Source organism: Corvus hawaiiensis, chromosome 17 (assembly GCF_020740725.1).
Source record: "Corvus hawaiiensis isolate bCorHaw1 chromosome 17, bCorHaw1.pri.cur, whole genome shotgun sequence".
Taxonomy (NCBI): domain Eukaryota; kingdom Metazoa; phylum Chordata; class Aves; order Passeriformes; family Corvidae; genus Corvus; species Corvus hawaiiensis.
The window spans coordinates 8,131,662-8,149,279 of NC_063229.1; the positions used below are offsets into that span (position 1 = coordinate 8,131,662).

At 41.0% G+C, this 17,618-nt stretch overlaps 1 protein-coding gene across 2 annotated transcripts; it reads left to right on the top strand.

Moving 5' to 3' along the window:
- The first annotated feature begins 1,623 nt into the window (after window positions 1-1,623).
- Window positions 1,624-15,936, top strand: LOC125335006 (protein-glutamine gamma-glutamyltransferase 6-like). 2 transcript variants are annotated; one of them, XM_048322264.1, is made up of 15 exons: window positions 1,624-1,689; window positions 1,904-2,106; window positions 3,110-3,224; window positions 5,143-5,316; window positions 5,519-5,758; window positions 9,457-9,575; window positions 9,838-9,963; window positions 10,117-10,297; window positions 10,537-10,672; window positions 11,047-11,150; window positions 11,245-11,487; window positions 12,149-12,466; window positions 13,420-13,583; window positions 14,251-14,375; window positions 15,438-15,936. In XM_048322264.1, the coding sequence occupies exons 3-15, from the start codon at window positions 3,218-3,220 to the stop codon at window positions 15,586-15,588; spliced, it is 2,088 nt and encodes a 695-aa protein (XP_048178221.1). In that variant the 5' UTR covers window positions 1,624-1,689; window positions 1,904-2,106; window positions 3,110-3,217; the 3' UTR covers window positions 15,589-15,936. The 2 variants fall into 2 exon arrangements, with proteins under 2 accessions (XP_048178221.1, XP_048178220.1); XM_048322263.1 differs by lacking the exon at window positions 1,624-1,689 and having other exon boundaries at window positions 1,721-2,106.
- The last annotated feature ends 1,682 nt before the right edge of the window (window positions 15,937-17,618 follow it).

A 17,618-nucleotide genomic window follows, 5' to 3' on the forward strand; every position in this document is an offset into this window, starting at 1 on the left:
TGTGTCAGAAAATCATCTCTTAGATTCGAGTTTAGTAAAGCAAACTTAAAGCCTTTATGGGAGGACTGGTACAAGCTAAATGATGGGTTCCAGTGAAGTAGGGGTAGCCCAGTGAATGACTTGGTTTATGGGCAATAACTGTGTAAGAGTATGTCAAGCTCTGACTGAAAATGACTGTGTAGGTAAAGTGGCTGGAAAGCCAAGCTGCTGCTCTATTGCAGTGCTGGGCCAGGAAGCAATAAAATCTTAACTCTGTGCCCCAACTTCCACCACACTACACAGGGTATTGTGACTTGTCACAGGGACTCCTCACTGTTCAGGAGTCCAAGGTCAGATTGGTTATAAAGTTCTTTTGTCCTTGTAGCCTGCAGAATTGCTTTAGAAGGGCACCTGCAGCCGCCCTGGTTTCCTGCTGCCAGTCACAGGATGTCAGTATTTTATGGACATAAAATGGGATGAGCTGCAGAGAGGCTGTGCAAGGCACCCATATTAGTATCTTCTCTTTTTTCCTGATGTTCCTCAAGGCTTGCCAGAGCCAAGAGTTCTCATTGTGTAAATCATGGATTCATAGAATGGCTTGGGTTGGAAGGGACCTCAAAGATAATCTAGTTCCAATCCCCCTGTTTTGGGCAGGGACACTTTTCATTAGACCAGGTTGCTCAGAGCCCCATCCAAGCCGGCCTTGAACACTTCCAGGGATGGGGCAGCCACAGCTTCTCTGGGCAACTTGTGCCAGGGCCTCAGCACCCTCACAGGGAAGAATTCTTTTCTAATATCCAATCTAAACCTACTCTGTGTCAGTTTGAAGCCATTTCCCCTTGTCCTGTCACTCCACACCCTTGTAAATAGTCTCTCTCCATCTTTCTTGTAGGCTCCCTTCAGATACTGGCGGGCCACAATTAAATCACCCAAAAGCCTTCTCTTTTCCAGGCTGAAGAAACACAGTTCCCTCAGACTTCCTCACAGGAGAGGGGCTCCATCCCTCTGATTGTCTTGGTGGCCTCCTCTGGGCTACAGTAAACCACAGTAGATTTCAAGCTCAAGCACAGCCTTGAGTTTAGAATGTAGATACACGCTTAATGACTTCTTTTTACATCTCTTGTGTGTGTGAAACACCCAGAGTGTGCTAAAGTCAAGTGAATTGCATGAGCAGAAACAGGAGAAACCTTTAAATCAGACCTTCCCCTGCAACACTCCATGCACATGAAGTTAATGTGTCTAACTAAAAGACAACTCCAATACAGACTCACAGAAGAGATTCTGAAATGGGGAGGTTTTTTTGTGGAATTTATGCTGCTTTCCTCTTTCTAGTAAAAAGTAGTAACAAGACAAAGATAAGGTGGATTTAGTTACCCTGGGCATATGAACAGTAGACAAAATTGTTAAGGAGATGAATGAAATCATAAAATTTTTCCCTGAAAGTTGGCAAATTGAAGGGCAATTCCAAGAATATGATACAAGGAGAAAAGAGGAACAAAGTCTTTTGAACCATTTTGGATGATGGGTGGGTGGAATGGAGTTAGGAAAAACACCTGTGACAACCTTCAGCCATTAGTCACTTAGGAACCATGACTGCTGCATTCCAAAGGGATTACAACAGCAGCTGCTGGTGCTTTGCTGTGGTGAAGGTGAGACTGGCAGGTACCAGTTTGGGATGCAGGCCAGTCTGAGAGAGGTTCTGGTGGCTCGGTGAGTACCACTGTGGGCGTGCCTTGCAGAGGTAAAGGAGGTGGTTGCAGCCAAGACAGAAAAAGTGTTCTGAGACTTAATTACGTATGTGAGGAGTAAGGAAGAAGAAAGGAAATAGTCAAATGCCAGTGGGAGCAATGTGTAACATCTGAGGCAATCACTGTAAGTACTGAACGCCTGAACTTAAGAACTGGTCGATGCGGTTTGTCACTAGGGCTGTGTGTGAAGATCAGGTAACATCAGAGGCTTGTGGCTCTTATGGTTTCCAAGGAATATGAATTAAAGAAAGGAGAAAAAAACCAACTGAAATAGCTCTGGAGAGCAATCAAACCCATTTGAGGTGATTCCCGGAACAAGTCTTGACAGCCTGAACATCCTGGAAACTTCCAAGGGAAGGAAGAACTGCTGAATTATAATGTAAGTGGAGATGTGCTGTGACAGATACTGCTGCCTAGTGGGAAAAGCTTCAGTGTTTTTCTTTGGGATAGGGCTGGCTGGCATGACTGTCATATTAGTAAGTGCTCTTAGTCTTTGTAGTACAAAAACAAAGTTTCTCAAAAAGGTACAAGAAGCCTTTGTAAAATCTACCTTAGAAACAGCTGCTGGAGCTTAACTTGCTGCTTTTTTAGTTTGTTTTTCTTTCACTGTAACTTAAAATTCAGACTAATTTATTTTTAAGTCTTTACTGAGTGCTAAAACGTGATCACTGGGGCTGCAGAATCTTAAGGAGATAATCCTCTTCAAAACTACATAATTTTATTACTTGTACTCTTTTACAAAGTGATGGTACAAAACCAAAAATAAATACATTCATAAATCCAAAAAGAAATATAGTAAGGGTTTTTAAAACAGAAAGGCTTAAAGTTTGTGCTGACAAAAAGTACTCAAAGTTATTAGTTTGCAAGTTCTTTTTGAAATAAAACTTCTGGGAAATACTAATAGATGGAGCTAACTTAACAGGTAAACAGATATTTGTTTCTAGTGGGAGCTTATAATTTTATATGTCAGAGGGTAGTGGAGATAATATTAGACAAAAAAACCCCTCTGAAACCAACCCACAGCTGTTGGACAAACCCAGAAGTGATATTAACCAACATGGAAGTTAAGTCATCAGGAAATGCTCCTTTTTCCTTCAGACAGCTTTTACATCCCACCACGCTGCCCATTTCCTCATCCTTAAAGATAACTTATTCATGGCACACCTATTATCTTTGTAGGAAGTTCTTTTTGTCTTGGGATTCAAGAGCATGCATTTCCTCTGAGTAAATAATTTTGGTATCTCCTCCCATAATTACACCCACGTTGAGTAGGAACTCTGGCATTAGACAGACATATATTATAGGAACCAGTTAATTCGTTTGACAACTTTACAGGTATTAATAACAACTGCTAAGTACCTCTCCCTTCTCTCAAATTTCAGCTGACAGCACAAAAAGATTGCTGGGTTTGTTCTTTTTATGATTGATTTGACTTGGACATCCTTGAAGAACAAAGTGGAAGTTGTATGCAATTCTCATAAGCTGAGGGAATGGCAGGTGAGTTCTGCAAGTCATTTGTTTCCCTTCAGCAGGTACTTACTCAGGGCTGTTTCCTCAGGATTCATGCCCTGTAGGTATCTGCTCAGATTTCTTATCTGAAGGATATTTTACATTGTAATTTGTTCTTGCATTTCCTTTTCAAAATTTTAATGTTGTTATTGTTAAGACTTGAGAGTAATTCTTGAGCTAAACAAAGGATATTGGGATAGGGAGGAGAAAAGAAATTTTCATTACTTCAAAAACCACCATTTTTAAAATGCTTTTTCAGAGATGTGTTATGATTGGTATTAAAAAAAGTTTGTGTAATCCATTCTAATGGAGCTGTGAGCATGGAACCTATAGATGGGAATTCAAAGATGCATTAAAGCCCTACCAAAGGAAAAGAGTAATGACAGTATCTCTGCTTTTTCAAGGTTAAAATGAAGATGATTATTGAGCTGGGCAATTGCAAAGCAGGGTTCTTCCTCATTTAATGGAAAAAACATTTACAAATCAGCTTTGCAGGGAGAGCAGCAGCTAACTGCAGTTCACTGTTGTCCCATTATTCATACTAAAAATTCTCCTTTTCAGTCCATCAGTACTTTCTCACATTACCTCTTTGTGGTCTTAAACTACCAAAAAAACCCCAGTTCTTCCTTGAATTTAATTATAACACTTTTTTTCACAAATTAGTTTTACTTTTATCGCTTCTTCAAGGATTAGGTGTAAATTGTGGTTTAATATGCACCTATATTGTTTCAGATCTGACTTAGTATTTCACTGATAAGCTCCATGGTGTGCCCTAGAAGCTTGTTTGAAGATCCCTACAATAATATTGCATAGGCATTAATCCATCCTTTCCATCCTATTCTTTTTGTTGTTATTATTGTTTTCCTTTGATTTCCCTTTAAAATGGTGGTGGTCATGTGCCCCCATCCTGTCCCCACTCCCCCCACCCCCAACCTCGTTGCATTTATGATACTGACATTAATAAAAATTACTTGGAGGAATCTTCACCAAGGTTCTTGCCCTGAGCATTTGTCAAAACTTGAAACACAATGCTCCAGGCGTATTTTGTAGAGTCTCCCAGGGCAGACCCAAACACAGAAGGTGCTTCTCAGCATTCCCAAAGACAGCATAACTGCTCAGGTTTGAGCATGGCAACAGAACAGGGAAGGGAAAACAATCTTGCAAGGAAGATCATATACATATTTGCTTGTCATAAAGGTAGTTTAGTATTTGAGGTGTCAGGAACCACTTTATGGGGTTTAAACCACAGCCCATAATAACAGCAAATGTGCAGGAGGACACGGTATGAGAGAACTCCAAGCACACTGCAGGTCAGAATTCTTCTGTGACATGAAGTTACTGCCTACTAGAACAGGAATGCCAGTGGTCCAGTTGTCACCTTGAACAGAGCTAGATCCAGACAGATTGATTTGTCAAAAGCTTCAGCATGTCCTCAAATACCTCTTGTTCACCCATATAAGACAGATGATCTCTCACTATGCATTTTTCCTTGCATCTAGGCCAAATGGCATCAGAATCTAAGCAGGAAAAGTAAGATGTCCTAATTGCCATTCCTGTGATCCTAAAAATATGTATGTTTAAAATGTAGAGGGGCTACAGGCCACTTTATTTGGTGCTGATTATGAAATGACACCAATTTGCCCCTGTAAATTTTTTTTTAAGTCCAGTGGTAAAACAGCATCCAGCACTGTACAGGAGTACGTAAGTACTCTATAAGAGGGCTCTTTAACAAAACCCAAGGAAAGATTTCTATTACCGACCAATAGACTTAATTTAATGGGGCATCTGCTTTTTAGTTGTACTTCCTCCCACAAGAGGTAATTGCTCTTAGTAACCTCATCATGCCACTAAACAGCAAATGACCTCATGCCAGTTGCTTCTTTGTGACTTCTCTGGTGTTTTACAGATCTGACCCCAACACACATCAGCTGGCAGCCATCAGTGAATGCAGCCAACCACCACACCAACAGATATGCCAACACCGAGCTGACTGTGAGGCGAGGACAAGCCTTCAACATCACCCTGTACTTTAACAGACCAAGGCAGAATGGGGAGAGCCTAGGATTTGTCACTGAAATAGGTAACATTCCCATAGCTTAATCCATCGTCAGAGAATTATAATCTTTATTCCTTGCATTTGTCTCCTTATTCTATTTAGGGAGGCAATTTTTCTGCATGTATTTTTAGTGCTTCCCGCACCCCAGAATGCTCAGTTTCAAGTGTGAGGTTAATGTTGAAACCACACTCTGGAATGGAAACCAGTGACTCCTTCTTTCTGGCAGGGCCATCCCCCTCGGAATCTCATCGCACAAGGGCTGCATTTAACCTCTCTGAGGGAGGGGGCAGTGGCTGGAGTGCTGCCCAAGGACCCAGCGATTCTGGATCCATGAACTTTACAATAACCAGCCCAGCCAATGCTGTCATCGGGCGATACAACCTCACCCTCCGGGTCACCTCAGGGAACAAGATCTTCTCCAGATACCTGGGCCAGTTTGTGTTACTCTTCAACCCTTGGTGCCCAGGTAGGTGCCAATGCCTTTGCTGTCGAACACAACTGACCTTGTTGCTTTCCTACCTGCACAGAGCTGCTCCCTCAAGCTGTCTCTCTTTGGGTCACCAGCTGCTGCAATCTCAGCTGTGTGCTCAGAGATCTGGTTTCATTACACTAAAAAGCTGCTGCCACCACCCCACCTCCTTTTTACCCTAACAAAATGTGCTATGGGGTTATATCATAGACTCTTCAGAAACAAGCAGATCACTTTTTCTGTAGACAAGGGCTTCTCTGGGCAAACCGCTCCAGTGCATCACTGCCCTCTGGTAAAGAATTTCTTCCTAACAGCTAATCTCTCCTTTCTTAGGTTATAACAGTTCCCCCTTGTCCTATCACTCTCAGTGCATGTAAAGAGTTGCTCTCTCTTCTTTTTATAAGCCCCTTTCAAGTACTGGAAAGCCTCAATGAGGTCTCCCTGGAGCCTTCTCTTCTCCAGGCAGAATACCCCCAGCTCTCCCAGCCAGTCTCCAGAGCAGAGGGCTCCAGACCTCGGAGTATCCCTGTGGCATCCTCTGGAGGCTCTAACAGGTCCACACCTTTCTTGTGCTGAGAACCCCAGAACTGGATGCAGTGCTCCAGATGGTGTCTCATAAAGGCACAGTAGAGGGGGAGAATCCCCTCCCTCAACCTGCTGCCCACCCCTCTGGTGATGCAGCCCAGGATGTGGTTGGCCTTCTGGGCTACAAGCACACACTGCTGGCTCCTGTCCAATTCCCATATTTTTCATTTTGGGCTGAAAATGGACAACTCTTGTTGCTCCATGTTTTCATTTCTGCATTTCTTCTGCAACATCCTGAGACTGCAAATTTCTAACCTCATATTTTGCAACTTTGCAATAGTCTAGAAACCTGGGTTGGCCTGAAAACATGACACTCTAGAGTGAAGAGAACTCTAAGCCATCCCAGTGAGTAAACAACTTATATGAGAAAAGTAGCCACACTCATCCACTACTTTTTCCCTTGACCATATGTTAGTCAAGAGCCACTAAGGAATACGTCAATAGCCAAGATGAAAAAAGCTGCTAATTAGCCCAGCAAGTCCTGGAAGGCAGAAATAATTATACAAATATGTTCAGGAAACTCAGACCATCTCTGCATAGACAGTCCTGAGGGGAAAAACCTCCCCAGAAGCCCCTGAAAAATAATTTGTGTGTAACTTGTAATTGAGGGAAACCACACTGGAGGGACAGCAATATTTGACAGCTCCTGAACTGGAACACCAGCATAGCAATGGTACCCAAGAGACCAAACTCTTCTCGGATGAAAACTGAGAAAAACTAAGCTGTGCCCATTACAATTTTAAACTAATGATTTTGTGGAAGAGTCCTCCAGATTTACCAGATGATGCAATGACTACTGACAGATAAAAGGGAGTATCCTTAATGCTGAATGGAGGATGCTGCTGAATAAGTTCTGCAGAGTTGGAATAGCTCCCTGATCCTGAAAAACAGGAACAGATTCAGTTTGAGGGTATGTTCCCACTACTGTAAGTGTCATAGCAGAAGGGAAATAGGAAATTTATTTTCTGGGCAAAGGATAAATGGCAAATCTGGTCTGTAGATAGGGTTCCAGGTGGGAGGTTGGGCTTTAAGCTGGGGAATACAGAAATTAGTTCATCAACTGTAATACCAGAAAAGAACTACTTATAAGAAAACAGTCAGGACCAGAGAAAGGAAAAGCACTGGATTGGAGAAAAGCTACTAGAGAGTGGATCCTTAAGTGTCATCTGAAAAAACACTCAGGTCAAATAGTTCATCACTGACTTTGACATGCTGACATTAAACAGCATTGTCCATGAACAGATGGACTGGGACAACACACAGAAATAACTGGCTGACCTTAGAGACTGGAGAAGGTGAGAAGAAATAAGATATAGTAATAGGAAACAGAAGACCATACCTCTAGGGAGAAATAACAATGATTTCAGTGACAGACTTATCATCTGGAAATCATGAGGAATGCAAAAGCCCTTGTTAATCAAAGAACAAGAACCAATGTGAAATGGCCCTGAAAAAGGAAAATGCAATCTTAAGCTGTGTAAGAGAAAACAGTTAGTCAGATTTAAATGTTAATGCCTTTGGATGAGATGACAAGAATTAAAACATGTTCAGTGAAGGGTTACTAGGATAAATGAACACATGAAAAACCTTTTGGACCAAAAAAAAAATATTCTAGTTTAGCAAGCTATAAAGGTTTATTGAGAGTACATAAACCTTAGAAAAAAGGAAATGTTCTTCAGCTGATTATACAAGGACATTTAGATTGCTCCGAATAATCAACTCACAGGGCTAGAAGAATCTTAGAAAGTCATCTAGTCTCACACCAGGGCTCTAAGGCAGGTTCAGTTCAGCACTTAGGTCATTCCTGACAGGTCTTGAATTCCTTCTTAATGACCAGCCATTAGGGAAGCTCCAGTACCTCCCCTGGCAATTCCCTCCAATTAAACACAAGCCATTCTATTAGAACTTTATCCTATTAACTAACCAAATCTTTCCTGCTTTGACTGTAGCATATAATTCCTCATCCTACACATGACAGACACCAAGAATAGATTTTATTTCCCCCTGCCCCATTCTCTTCACAAGAATTTCTGGAATTGATTACAATGCTTGCCCCATTCCTCACCCCCATTTTTTCCCTACCTAAAATAATTCTGAGTTAATTCACACTTCAGATTTTCAGGAATGCTGAGCATTCTCAGTGCTCCTCCCATTCTTTCCAACTGGCCCACACCTCGAAGGGCAGCCCCTGAAACTGCACACAGGTCTCCATGTCCATGCTACCCCAAAACCTCAGGAATCAACAATGATATTATTTTTAAAAAGTGTGGACAACAACCACAAAAATAGATTTTTATCACATGATACAATTTTAAAAATAAATTGCAATCTTTTTATTTGCAGGAAGGGAAGGATGGGAAGTTCCTATAGGAAAGTAAAGAAGTTGATTCAATAAAATAGAAAAACTGATCTTTCTGTATGTATTTCCTGAAATCCTGAACCTTTCAGAAAATATTTTTAAACATTATGGAATTAAAAGCAAAGCTAAGCAGATATTGCTATCTAAAGAGTGACCAACCTAAACCTCTGTGGGAACCAATGCTTTCATAGCAGCTACAAACTGTGCCATAAACTTGGAAAAACAATGAGGAACAATGAAATCCAAGTGAATGGCTGAGCAGGTTATCCCAGTAACATTCCTGATAGAACTTTGGATCAGTCAAGCAAAAGTCTTCATTTAGGAATCTTAAAACAAGGCAAATACATCTGGAAAAGAGAGAAAAATGCCATCTGTGTGGCTCCTTTCAAATATCTGTTCCACTTCTAACTACCCTGAGAAGACAGAAAAATGTGGTGAGCTAGCCTGGACTTTTCTCCACCTTCCTCACAAAAACACAATGTGCAGATAGGGGACATTTAGATAATGCACAAGGATATCCTAAAAGTAGGGGAAAAAAGTTAAGTAATATAATATGGATCCTTCTTTCATCCCCCCACACCTCCCCTGGCCATATACAATAACAGACATTATCACTGAACTGTACCTGTTCATGGAGCTGTAACAATTCTATTTTGCAAATAGAAGTTTTCTCCTTGCTAAATCAAGACAAAAATGTTTCTGAAACGTTGCTGGTATTCCCAGCTTTAAGTCTGCCCAACTTGGTTTTCAGGTGATGATGTCTACATGTCCAATGAAAATGAGAGACAAGAATATGTTCTAAATGAAAATGGAATAATCTTTGTGGGCAATGCAAGGTACATTGAAGCAAGAGGGTGGTATTATGGACAGGTAAGTCACAAGGAATTCATCTGGACTCTCATTCTGCCTCCAATAGCATTTCTCTTATCATTATTTGCTGTTAATATAACGACTGTACAAATCTGGGTAGCCTTACTTGTGGTTTGCTCACAGTGTGTCTAACAGTGTGCCCCACTGTCCCTATCACCTCCGTGCTGGAATATCTCAGAAAGGAGGAACTGCAGTAGAAAATCCTTTAATTCTGTTTGTGAAACCACCCATTTTCTTAAAAAATTATCTTGTCTGATCACAGTTTCAAGATCTTCTAAACATCTGCCTCACCATGCTTGATCTGAGCCTGTACTATCGTCAGGACCCAGCCATGGATGTGTCACGAAGAGGAGATCCTAAATATGTGGGCCGAGTAATCAGTTCTATGGTAAGAAATGGACAACTTAACCCAAATCCCACATGAGAAAGCAGAAAGCACCACTGAGACTCAGCCACCTGCATCCTAAGCAATATAATAAACTAGATATAGTGCATTACACACAATTAATTTCGTGCATTCTGTCCATTGGCTCCTTTTTAGATCAATGGAAATGATAATGACAATGGAGTTCTCCTGGGAAAGTGGCAAGGAAGTTTCCACTCGCATGAGAACCCGTCCAGATGGGATGGCAGCGTGGTGATCCTCAAGAAATGGCGTCAGGACAACTACAGGCCTGTTCAGTATGGCCAGTGCTGGGTTTTTGCAGGTGTGATGTGTACAGGTAAGCTGTAAGAACACAGGACTGGGGTGAAATGGAGGCATCCGTGACCTCCAGTTTTATCAAAACCACAAAGCAATAATTTCTACAAGAGGAACAGTGCTGTGAAGACCACTAATGCTGAAGAATCACAAAATATTTAGACACTTTGTTTCTCAGATATTTGTAATCATTGAACTAAGGCTGTGTGGGTTCTGTTGCATTTCTTGCTCGTTTGGTTTTTTTTATAAAATATATTTCAGTTTTGAGGTGCTTGGGGATTCCAACTCGTTTGGTTTCAAATTTTAACTCTGCCCATGACGTGGATAGAAATCTGAGTATCGACAAGTACTATGACAGCTCTGGAAGGAGTCTTAATATCAGCAAGGATTCCACATGGTAAATATAATTTTTTCCATCTCACCAACAACAATAGAGAGGATTTAGGAGACTTAAAAACATGAACACTAGTAGTACAAAAGCAATTGAGTGGGCAAAATGTAATACAACCATCTAAATTAATACTGCAGACATCCATTTGGGAAAAAACCAACCAAACAACATACTTCATGATGTTCTCCCTCCCTGCCCTGAGGTCCATACCTCAAAAGCAGGCAGTAAATCTGTCCTTTGAAAGAGGTACTGTAACTTGACAGTTTGTGTCTCAGTTTAGAGTTTAGAAAAATCTGTTAAAAATTCACTACACTTCTCCAATTGAAAGTTTGCATGACTCTGTATTACTGTGCTTTTTAGACATTGTTCTTTGTCTCCAGGGATTATCATGTCTGGAATGAAAGCTGGTTCATTCGCCCAGACCTGGGAAGATCATACAGTGGGTGGCAGGTTTTAGATGCAACTCCACAAGAACAGAGCAGAGGTAACAGCATAAGCTCTCAGCCTGACTTAAGAGTCCTTCTCCAAACTGAGCACAACTAATAAAGTATAACCTTTTTTTTTTTTCCACATTTTAGGAATTTTTCAGTGTGGCCCTGCATCTGTCTTAGCCATCAAAGAAGGTGAAGTAGACCTGGATTACGACACCTTGTTTGTGTACTCAGAGGTGAACGCCGACTGCAACAGATGGATTGTATACAATGATGGAACTAAGAAAAGAGTTTATTGTGATACTGAAATCATTGGCAGGTCCATCAGCACCAAAGCTGTGGGCAGCAATGGCCGTGTGGATGTCACTGCTAACTACAAATATCCAGAAGGTAAAGGAATTATCACAAATTATCTCCTATTACTGCCTACTGAATCCTTGGTGCTGGGAAGCTAGAATGGGTAACCTGCTTTGTTTGAGCATCTCTCCCCCGCCTTCAGAAGATATTTCTGCCAGTGTTCTCAGACTGCTTTCTTAATACAGTGAGTGTTATATTTCTGGTTTGTGCATTTAGTAGCTTCCTTATTAAGGGAAAATACAAAATATACTTTAGTCCCTTACACAGAAGTGTAAAATTTAATGCATACACAAAACAGGGCTATAAAATACATTTTACTACCCAAGGCAGACAAATCCTCAGGGTTTCACTCCTCAGTGTTTTAGTGCAACCATATTTAATACAGAGGCTGGCTGTTGTCAGATAAGCAGAGTAGCACGTAGCACACTACTGCATGTTCTGACCAGAGAAAAAGAAATCTGACGTCCCAAACAAATACAAATGCATCATATTTCATTTTAGTGATTTATTCACCTCGTAACCGTATATCCCTTGTGAAAAATCTGAATGGAGGCTTAATGAAGATATGGGGAGCTTTTAAGTACTGCATATTTCTGAGTGATGCTGTTACCCTGTATTGGTCTGAAAGCCTTTACACAGAGGAAGTGCATTTGCAACAAAAGTAGAATTTTACTTGGTTCTCTGCTTCCACCAGGTTCTTCTGAGGAAAGACGAGTTTATAAAAAGGCCTTGGCTAAGATACTTGGAACAAGTGTCACAGAAGGACGCACAAACTCCCCCGAGGGAAGACCTTCAGAGACAATGAGAAACCCTGGGATCGCTGGGAAATTCAAGCTGGCCGAACCTCCAGTTTTTGGCAAAGACATTAACCTAATCCTGGTCCTCAGCAACCTCTCCTCTGACCGCAAGAGCGTGAGGGTGGACATGAGTGCCTCAACCATCCTGTACACAAGGAGAGCAGTGGCAGAGATCCTGAAGGCAGCCACTTCTGTGGAGCTTGGTCCTAAACAAGGTAACTTTTAATGTCCCTAAGGAGCCAATATAGCTCTCTTCCTAGCCTCATGAAGGAAGAAACATCAGTATCATACCTATATCAGCTTTGTAGTGCATCTACTCATTCCACCTCTTCATAGCATGGTTTATGAGTACATTTTCCATTATTTTTTTCCCTCTGAAAACTTTTACTAGTTCAAGCATTAATTGGATGTCTCATGAAATGTTACATAGAAGGCTACACTTATGTTATAGTTCCAGAAGCAGCACTATACATATGTGTATGTGTCATGGTTTCTATATGTATATATATATGTGCGTGTGTGTGGTGATTATTACACAGGAACACATCTTACTCTTAACAAATAAAGAAAATTTGATGCGTGCCTTCTGGCACTCAACAGGCAACACATGAAAAGAAATCAACTAGGAAAAAGTTTAAAAGTTAAAGTGAAACTCTGTCTCTCTTTTGAAGAGTCAAGACTATTGAAATTATTATAGAGATCTTTTTCATCCCCAGGGGCTACAAAGATAAACATTTTTTCCATACACAGCAGAAAAGTTGTAGGACTACAATGAGCAGCTGACCAGGTCACTTGAAAAGGATCTCTGTGAAACTTGACCCAAACTTGCTTCTCGACTGAGGTAAAATAAAGAGGATATAAGGACGGAATAGATTAAAATGGTTATACCTCTAATCATTAGAAATACAAAGGGTCAGGAATCCAGTGAAATGCAGATGAGCAAACTCCCTCAGTTTCAGGCCAAAATCCTCTATTCAAAACTGTAAGGGTCAAATGGGTTAAAGTAGAAAAAGGTCACCAGAAGAGGGAAATACACAACCAGTCTCACAAGAAGGAAATATAAACAAATTCCACTGCCATCATTTTTCTCTTCAGTAATTAATTATAACTCTTTTCCGTAGCTTTCTTTGAAAATATAATGGTTCCTAAATATATGTCTGAATTCCAGGGAAGCAAATCCGGGTAAAGATCCCTTATACTCATTATGGAAGATATCTGACTACTGACAAAAGGATCCAAGTCACTGCTTTGTGCGAAGTCATGCGCACACACGGGCTGAGGCTGCTGGTGGAGAAGACAATCATTTTAGAGGACACAAACATCATCATTAAGGTGAACAATTTTCTCCCTGATGTTCTGAACAGACACTAAAAGATCTGGAGCTCAGATCTTAAGATGAGAATCTGGGGATAAATGCATTACTTTTAGGCTGCCATTTCAGATGTTGTTCCAAAATTCTGCCTGCTTAAATTGAGAAAGTAGGGACATGAGAGGCCAGTTCTGAACCTTGGCCTGAATCTGCCCCATTTTTCAGAACAGCTCTGTTACCTTCTTTTTTTCCCAGTCACAAGCCACTGCCTTATGTTCCACAGTACTTGTTTTCATTCCAAGTATTGGCAAGTGTTTGTGTTGTCCTTAAAGAACTTTGCCAAAATACAGATTTAAACCCTTAACTCTAACCAGTGCTAGAGCCAGTTCATACTGTTTTAGCACTTTAATCCTAATCAATGATATGCCAAAAAAAGAAAAAAACTACTCAGCAACCCAAAGATCAGACAGGTTTCATGGGACATGTCTGTGTAGCCAGAGCTCTGTTTCACTGAAATTATGCACAAAATACTGCAGACAGCTTGACAGCACTATTTAGCTAAGCCACATCCAGCTTCAAACATTAGGAAAGCTAATGTTTGTCAGCTAAATGCCACTTGCAGCTCCACAGAATTCTGACTCCAGGAAAGTGTAAACCAGTGAATGACCAGGAATGTGTTTTGTCCTTCAGATCCCTCGGAGGGTTGTAGTGAACAAAGCTGTGTCTCTGGAGATCTCCTACGCCAACCCCCTCCCGGAGCCTGTGAGCCGCTGCGTCCTGCTGGTGACTTTGATGAACCAACAGGTCAAGATAAAGTAAGTAGAAGCTGCAGCATTTACTCCCTGCTTCCAACATGACCAACAGCATGTCTAACTTCTCAAACAGAAAGAAAAAAATCGCACTTGAATTGTCTTTTTTATATTTTCTATTTCTGAAAACAAAAATGCCACCAAACATACATACGATTTCTTAATCATGTGGTGTTTTTTCCATATAGAACTTCTTTAACAACTCAAACCTGCTAAAATTCTTCTTTTCTGGGAAAGCAAATGCACATGTCAAATTATTTTGCCTCTCTGCAGTTTATTCTACAGTTTGGCTTTCTCTTTCTATTTTCATATACAATACCCTGACACCACAAAAAGATAACTAGGCTAAAGCAAACAAGTCAGACACTCCCCTTGGTTCAGCCCAAACAAAAAGTTGCTCTGTTGTCCTTTAAAGCAGGAGAAAATCATGCCTTTTCAAAACATAAAAGCAAAATCTTCTGTTATTTTTTCTCTTTTCCTCTGGACTCTGCTGCTTTATGGATCAGCTCAGTTTTGAGCAGTAGTTTGTATTTCCTAAAAGTGTCTTTTATTGTAAGACAGCCTGACTTGCTTTGGCTGTGGAACTATTTGGACATAATAATCCATAAAAACAAGGAAAACATTATTCCAGTAAAAGACAAAGCCAATTTAGGCCAAAAGGAGATACAAGCCAAAGCACAATGGCCATTAGAAAAATCATTATTGCCAAAAGGGATATGAACCAAGCAGGCATTGGACAGAGCGCTGACCTTTGACATCAGAGTTTTTCTATTGTGAGTTTGTGTTGACTATCCAAATTTGCATCCAGCCCTAAGATGGAACTGTGACATAGCACCTCTCTTTTCCATAATTCCATTTGAGAGTAAAGGAAGATGGTACTGTCCTTTCTCATTTCTTAGCCTACACAATGCCTCAAACCCTAAGTAATTCTCAAAACCCAAGGCTGGATCTCAAATAATTGTTGGGGCTTTAGATATCCTGCAGTTCTGTTTCTTGGGAATCTCACAAAAGACAATGCAAGCCTGAACGACATTCTTTTTTTTCTTTTTCTGTTCTTGTGTTTTTCAGTTTGGCACGACTGGCACCGAGGGAGAGATCAAAAATTTATTTTGAATTCACACCTCGGAGGGCTGGGCCCTTACAGCTGCAAGTAGACTTCTCTTGTGACAAATTTTCACACGTTAAGGGATTTGTAACAATTGCCGTAGCACCTGCATAATGTGATGGAATCAACTTTCCATTTCAGCATAAACACAGCAAGATACTCTCCTCTGTACAGGAACAGTGATGACAGAAAGGAAATTTGCACAAAAATTGGTGACCTCTTACATTGCAATAGAATCAAGTCTGCTTTCATAGTGCTTAATTATTTAGTCTCTAATTGTATTTCTCTTCCCCACAGTGACTAAAGAAAAAAACGAAGCCCCTTCTTTGTAGAAATAGTTTCACTGTTTTCAAATCTCATTCTGTTAAGCTCCAAGTTTTGACTCTTCCCTCATCATTAATACAATCTCTTTTTGACCACATTCTAATTGTCAGCAATAAATAAAAATCATTCTCAACTGTATTGTTTTGTAATGATTTATACATTCCATGGGAGTATTACAAGAAATCACAAGACTAAGGCAAAGTTCTTTTTTCTTCATTTCACAAGCCACTAACCTAGAAGAGTGGAACATTTCCTGCATTGTTTACCTAATTTCTGTATTTTGTGACACCTGTAGTTCCATGAATGGGGAGGAAAAAAGTTTAGGAAGGCTGGGAATAGTAATGCTTGGGGTCCATGGCAGTATTTCTGTAGCCTGTGGGCACAGGCCTGTCACAGAGTGGAGAACACATGTACATATTCAAAACAGCAACTTAATTCTTATGCAGCTTGACAGAGTCCCAGGCACCACGGGGAGAGTTTTGCAATAGTGTGGCAGCCCAGCAACACAGGGTAAGTAGCTCTTTTTGCTCACCACTGTAAGGTCACTGAAGACAAGGAATACGTTTGCCTTCAAACCTTCCCCGTGTGGTTCACTCAGGGCAGCCCTGACCCCACACCTGTCAGTGTCTGCAGACAGAAGCCCCTTTTGTGGGTTCCCAATCCCAACATTTCCAGGTACCAGGTCTCCCCTGAAACCCACTTGCAAGTAGCTGTAAGGGTTCCCTGTTCCTGCAGCCGCTCCAGCACTGCTGTGACAGTGACTGACCAGGCACAGGAGCTGCCAGGTCACCCTCAGAGCAGGATGTGGGGCAATCGTGGTGTGCAAACAGCTCTGCCAAGCCTGAACATTTATATTTGCTGTGTGACTTACGAAAAGTTTAAAGCAGAATTAATAAGCTGAAAATTCTGAACCACAGAGCTGTCAGGAGTTATGGATATGGGCATTTTTGTGTGACAGGTGATAGTATTTCAGAGCCTGAGGGGTCCAGATATAATCACAGATTTTTACAGCAAAAAACCACAAAAGAAACCATAAAAAACCACTTTAGATTCCTTTTTTATAAAACGTATTTAAACTGCAGGCAATTAATTTGCCTTTCTGGTTCCCAGCAATCTTGATATGAAAGTGGAAACAAAACAGAAAACAGAACTGAAAAAAAGACACAAGGCAGAAGGTAGAGGTGAGGAAAATAAGAGATCATCCCTTTTCCTAACACACCTCACTCCTCATTACAGTCCACTGGAAGTCCAGAGCAGTCTGCAACCTACTCTTGGGACAAATTGGCAGGACATGTTTTTAGATAAGCTGTGACACACTATGAGGGAGGAGAGGGCAGGAGGGAGCTGCAGGAGCAGAGAAGAGAGTGCCTGTAATTACAGTGGGCAGGGCTCACACCAGAAGAGCAGCTCTGTGGCTTCCTCCAGGGCCCAACCAACCTTGCCATGCAAAACATCTACTGAGAAACTGTGGGCATGTATTAAAATACGTGCATGTATTATGAACACCAAACTACAAAGAAAAATTATTAGAAGCAGAGGCAGCCATTAAACACTTCTCTTTACTTAACACAAGTTCCCAGTCACAGCTGACTGCACAACAATGCCCCCTCCCCAGGACGTGTTGCTCCTTACAGAAGAAATGCAGATTATAGGTAATCACGTGAGAAACAGGTAATGAGAAGGAAGCATTATAGCAATGTTGTGGCAAAGACAGAACGAATTATATGCAGTTATGTGGAAGATCTTCAGACAGATCTGTCTTAAAAAAAAAAAAAGAAAAAGTGGGGAAAAAAAGCTACTGGCACTAACAGTAATTATTA

What these genes read in the sequence shown, in the direction of transcription:
- LOC125335006 (XM_048322264.1), top strand. An exon ending in TGCAGGTGTGATGTGTACAG is followed by an intron (nt 10,298 to 10,536) that starts GTAAGCTGTAAG and finishes AATATATTTCAG; the next exon opens with TTTTGAGGTGCTTGGGGATT. An exon ending in AACCAACAGGTCAAGATAAA is followed by an intron (nt 14,376 to 15,437) that starts GTAAGTAGAAGC and finishes TGTGTTTTTCAG; the next exon opens with TTTGGCACGACTGGCACCGA.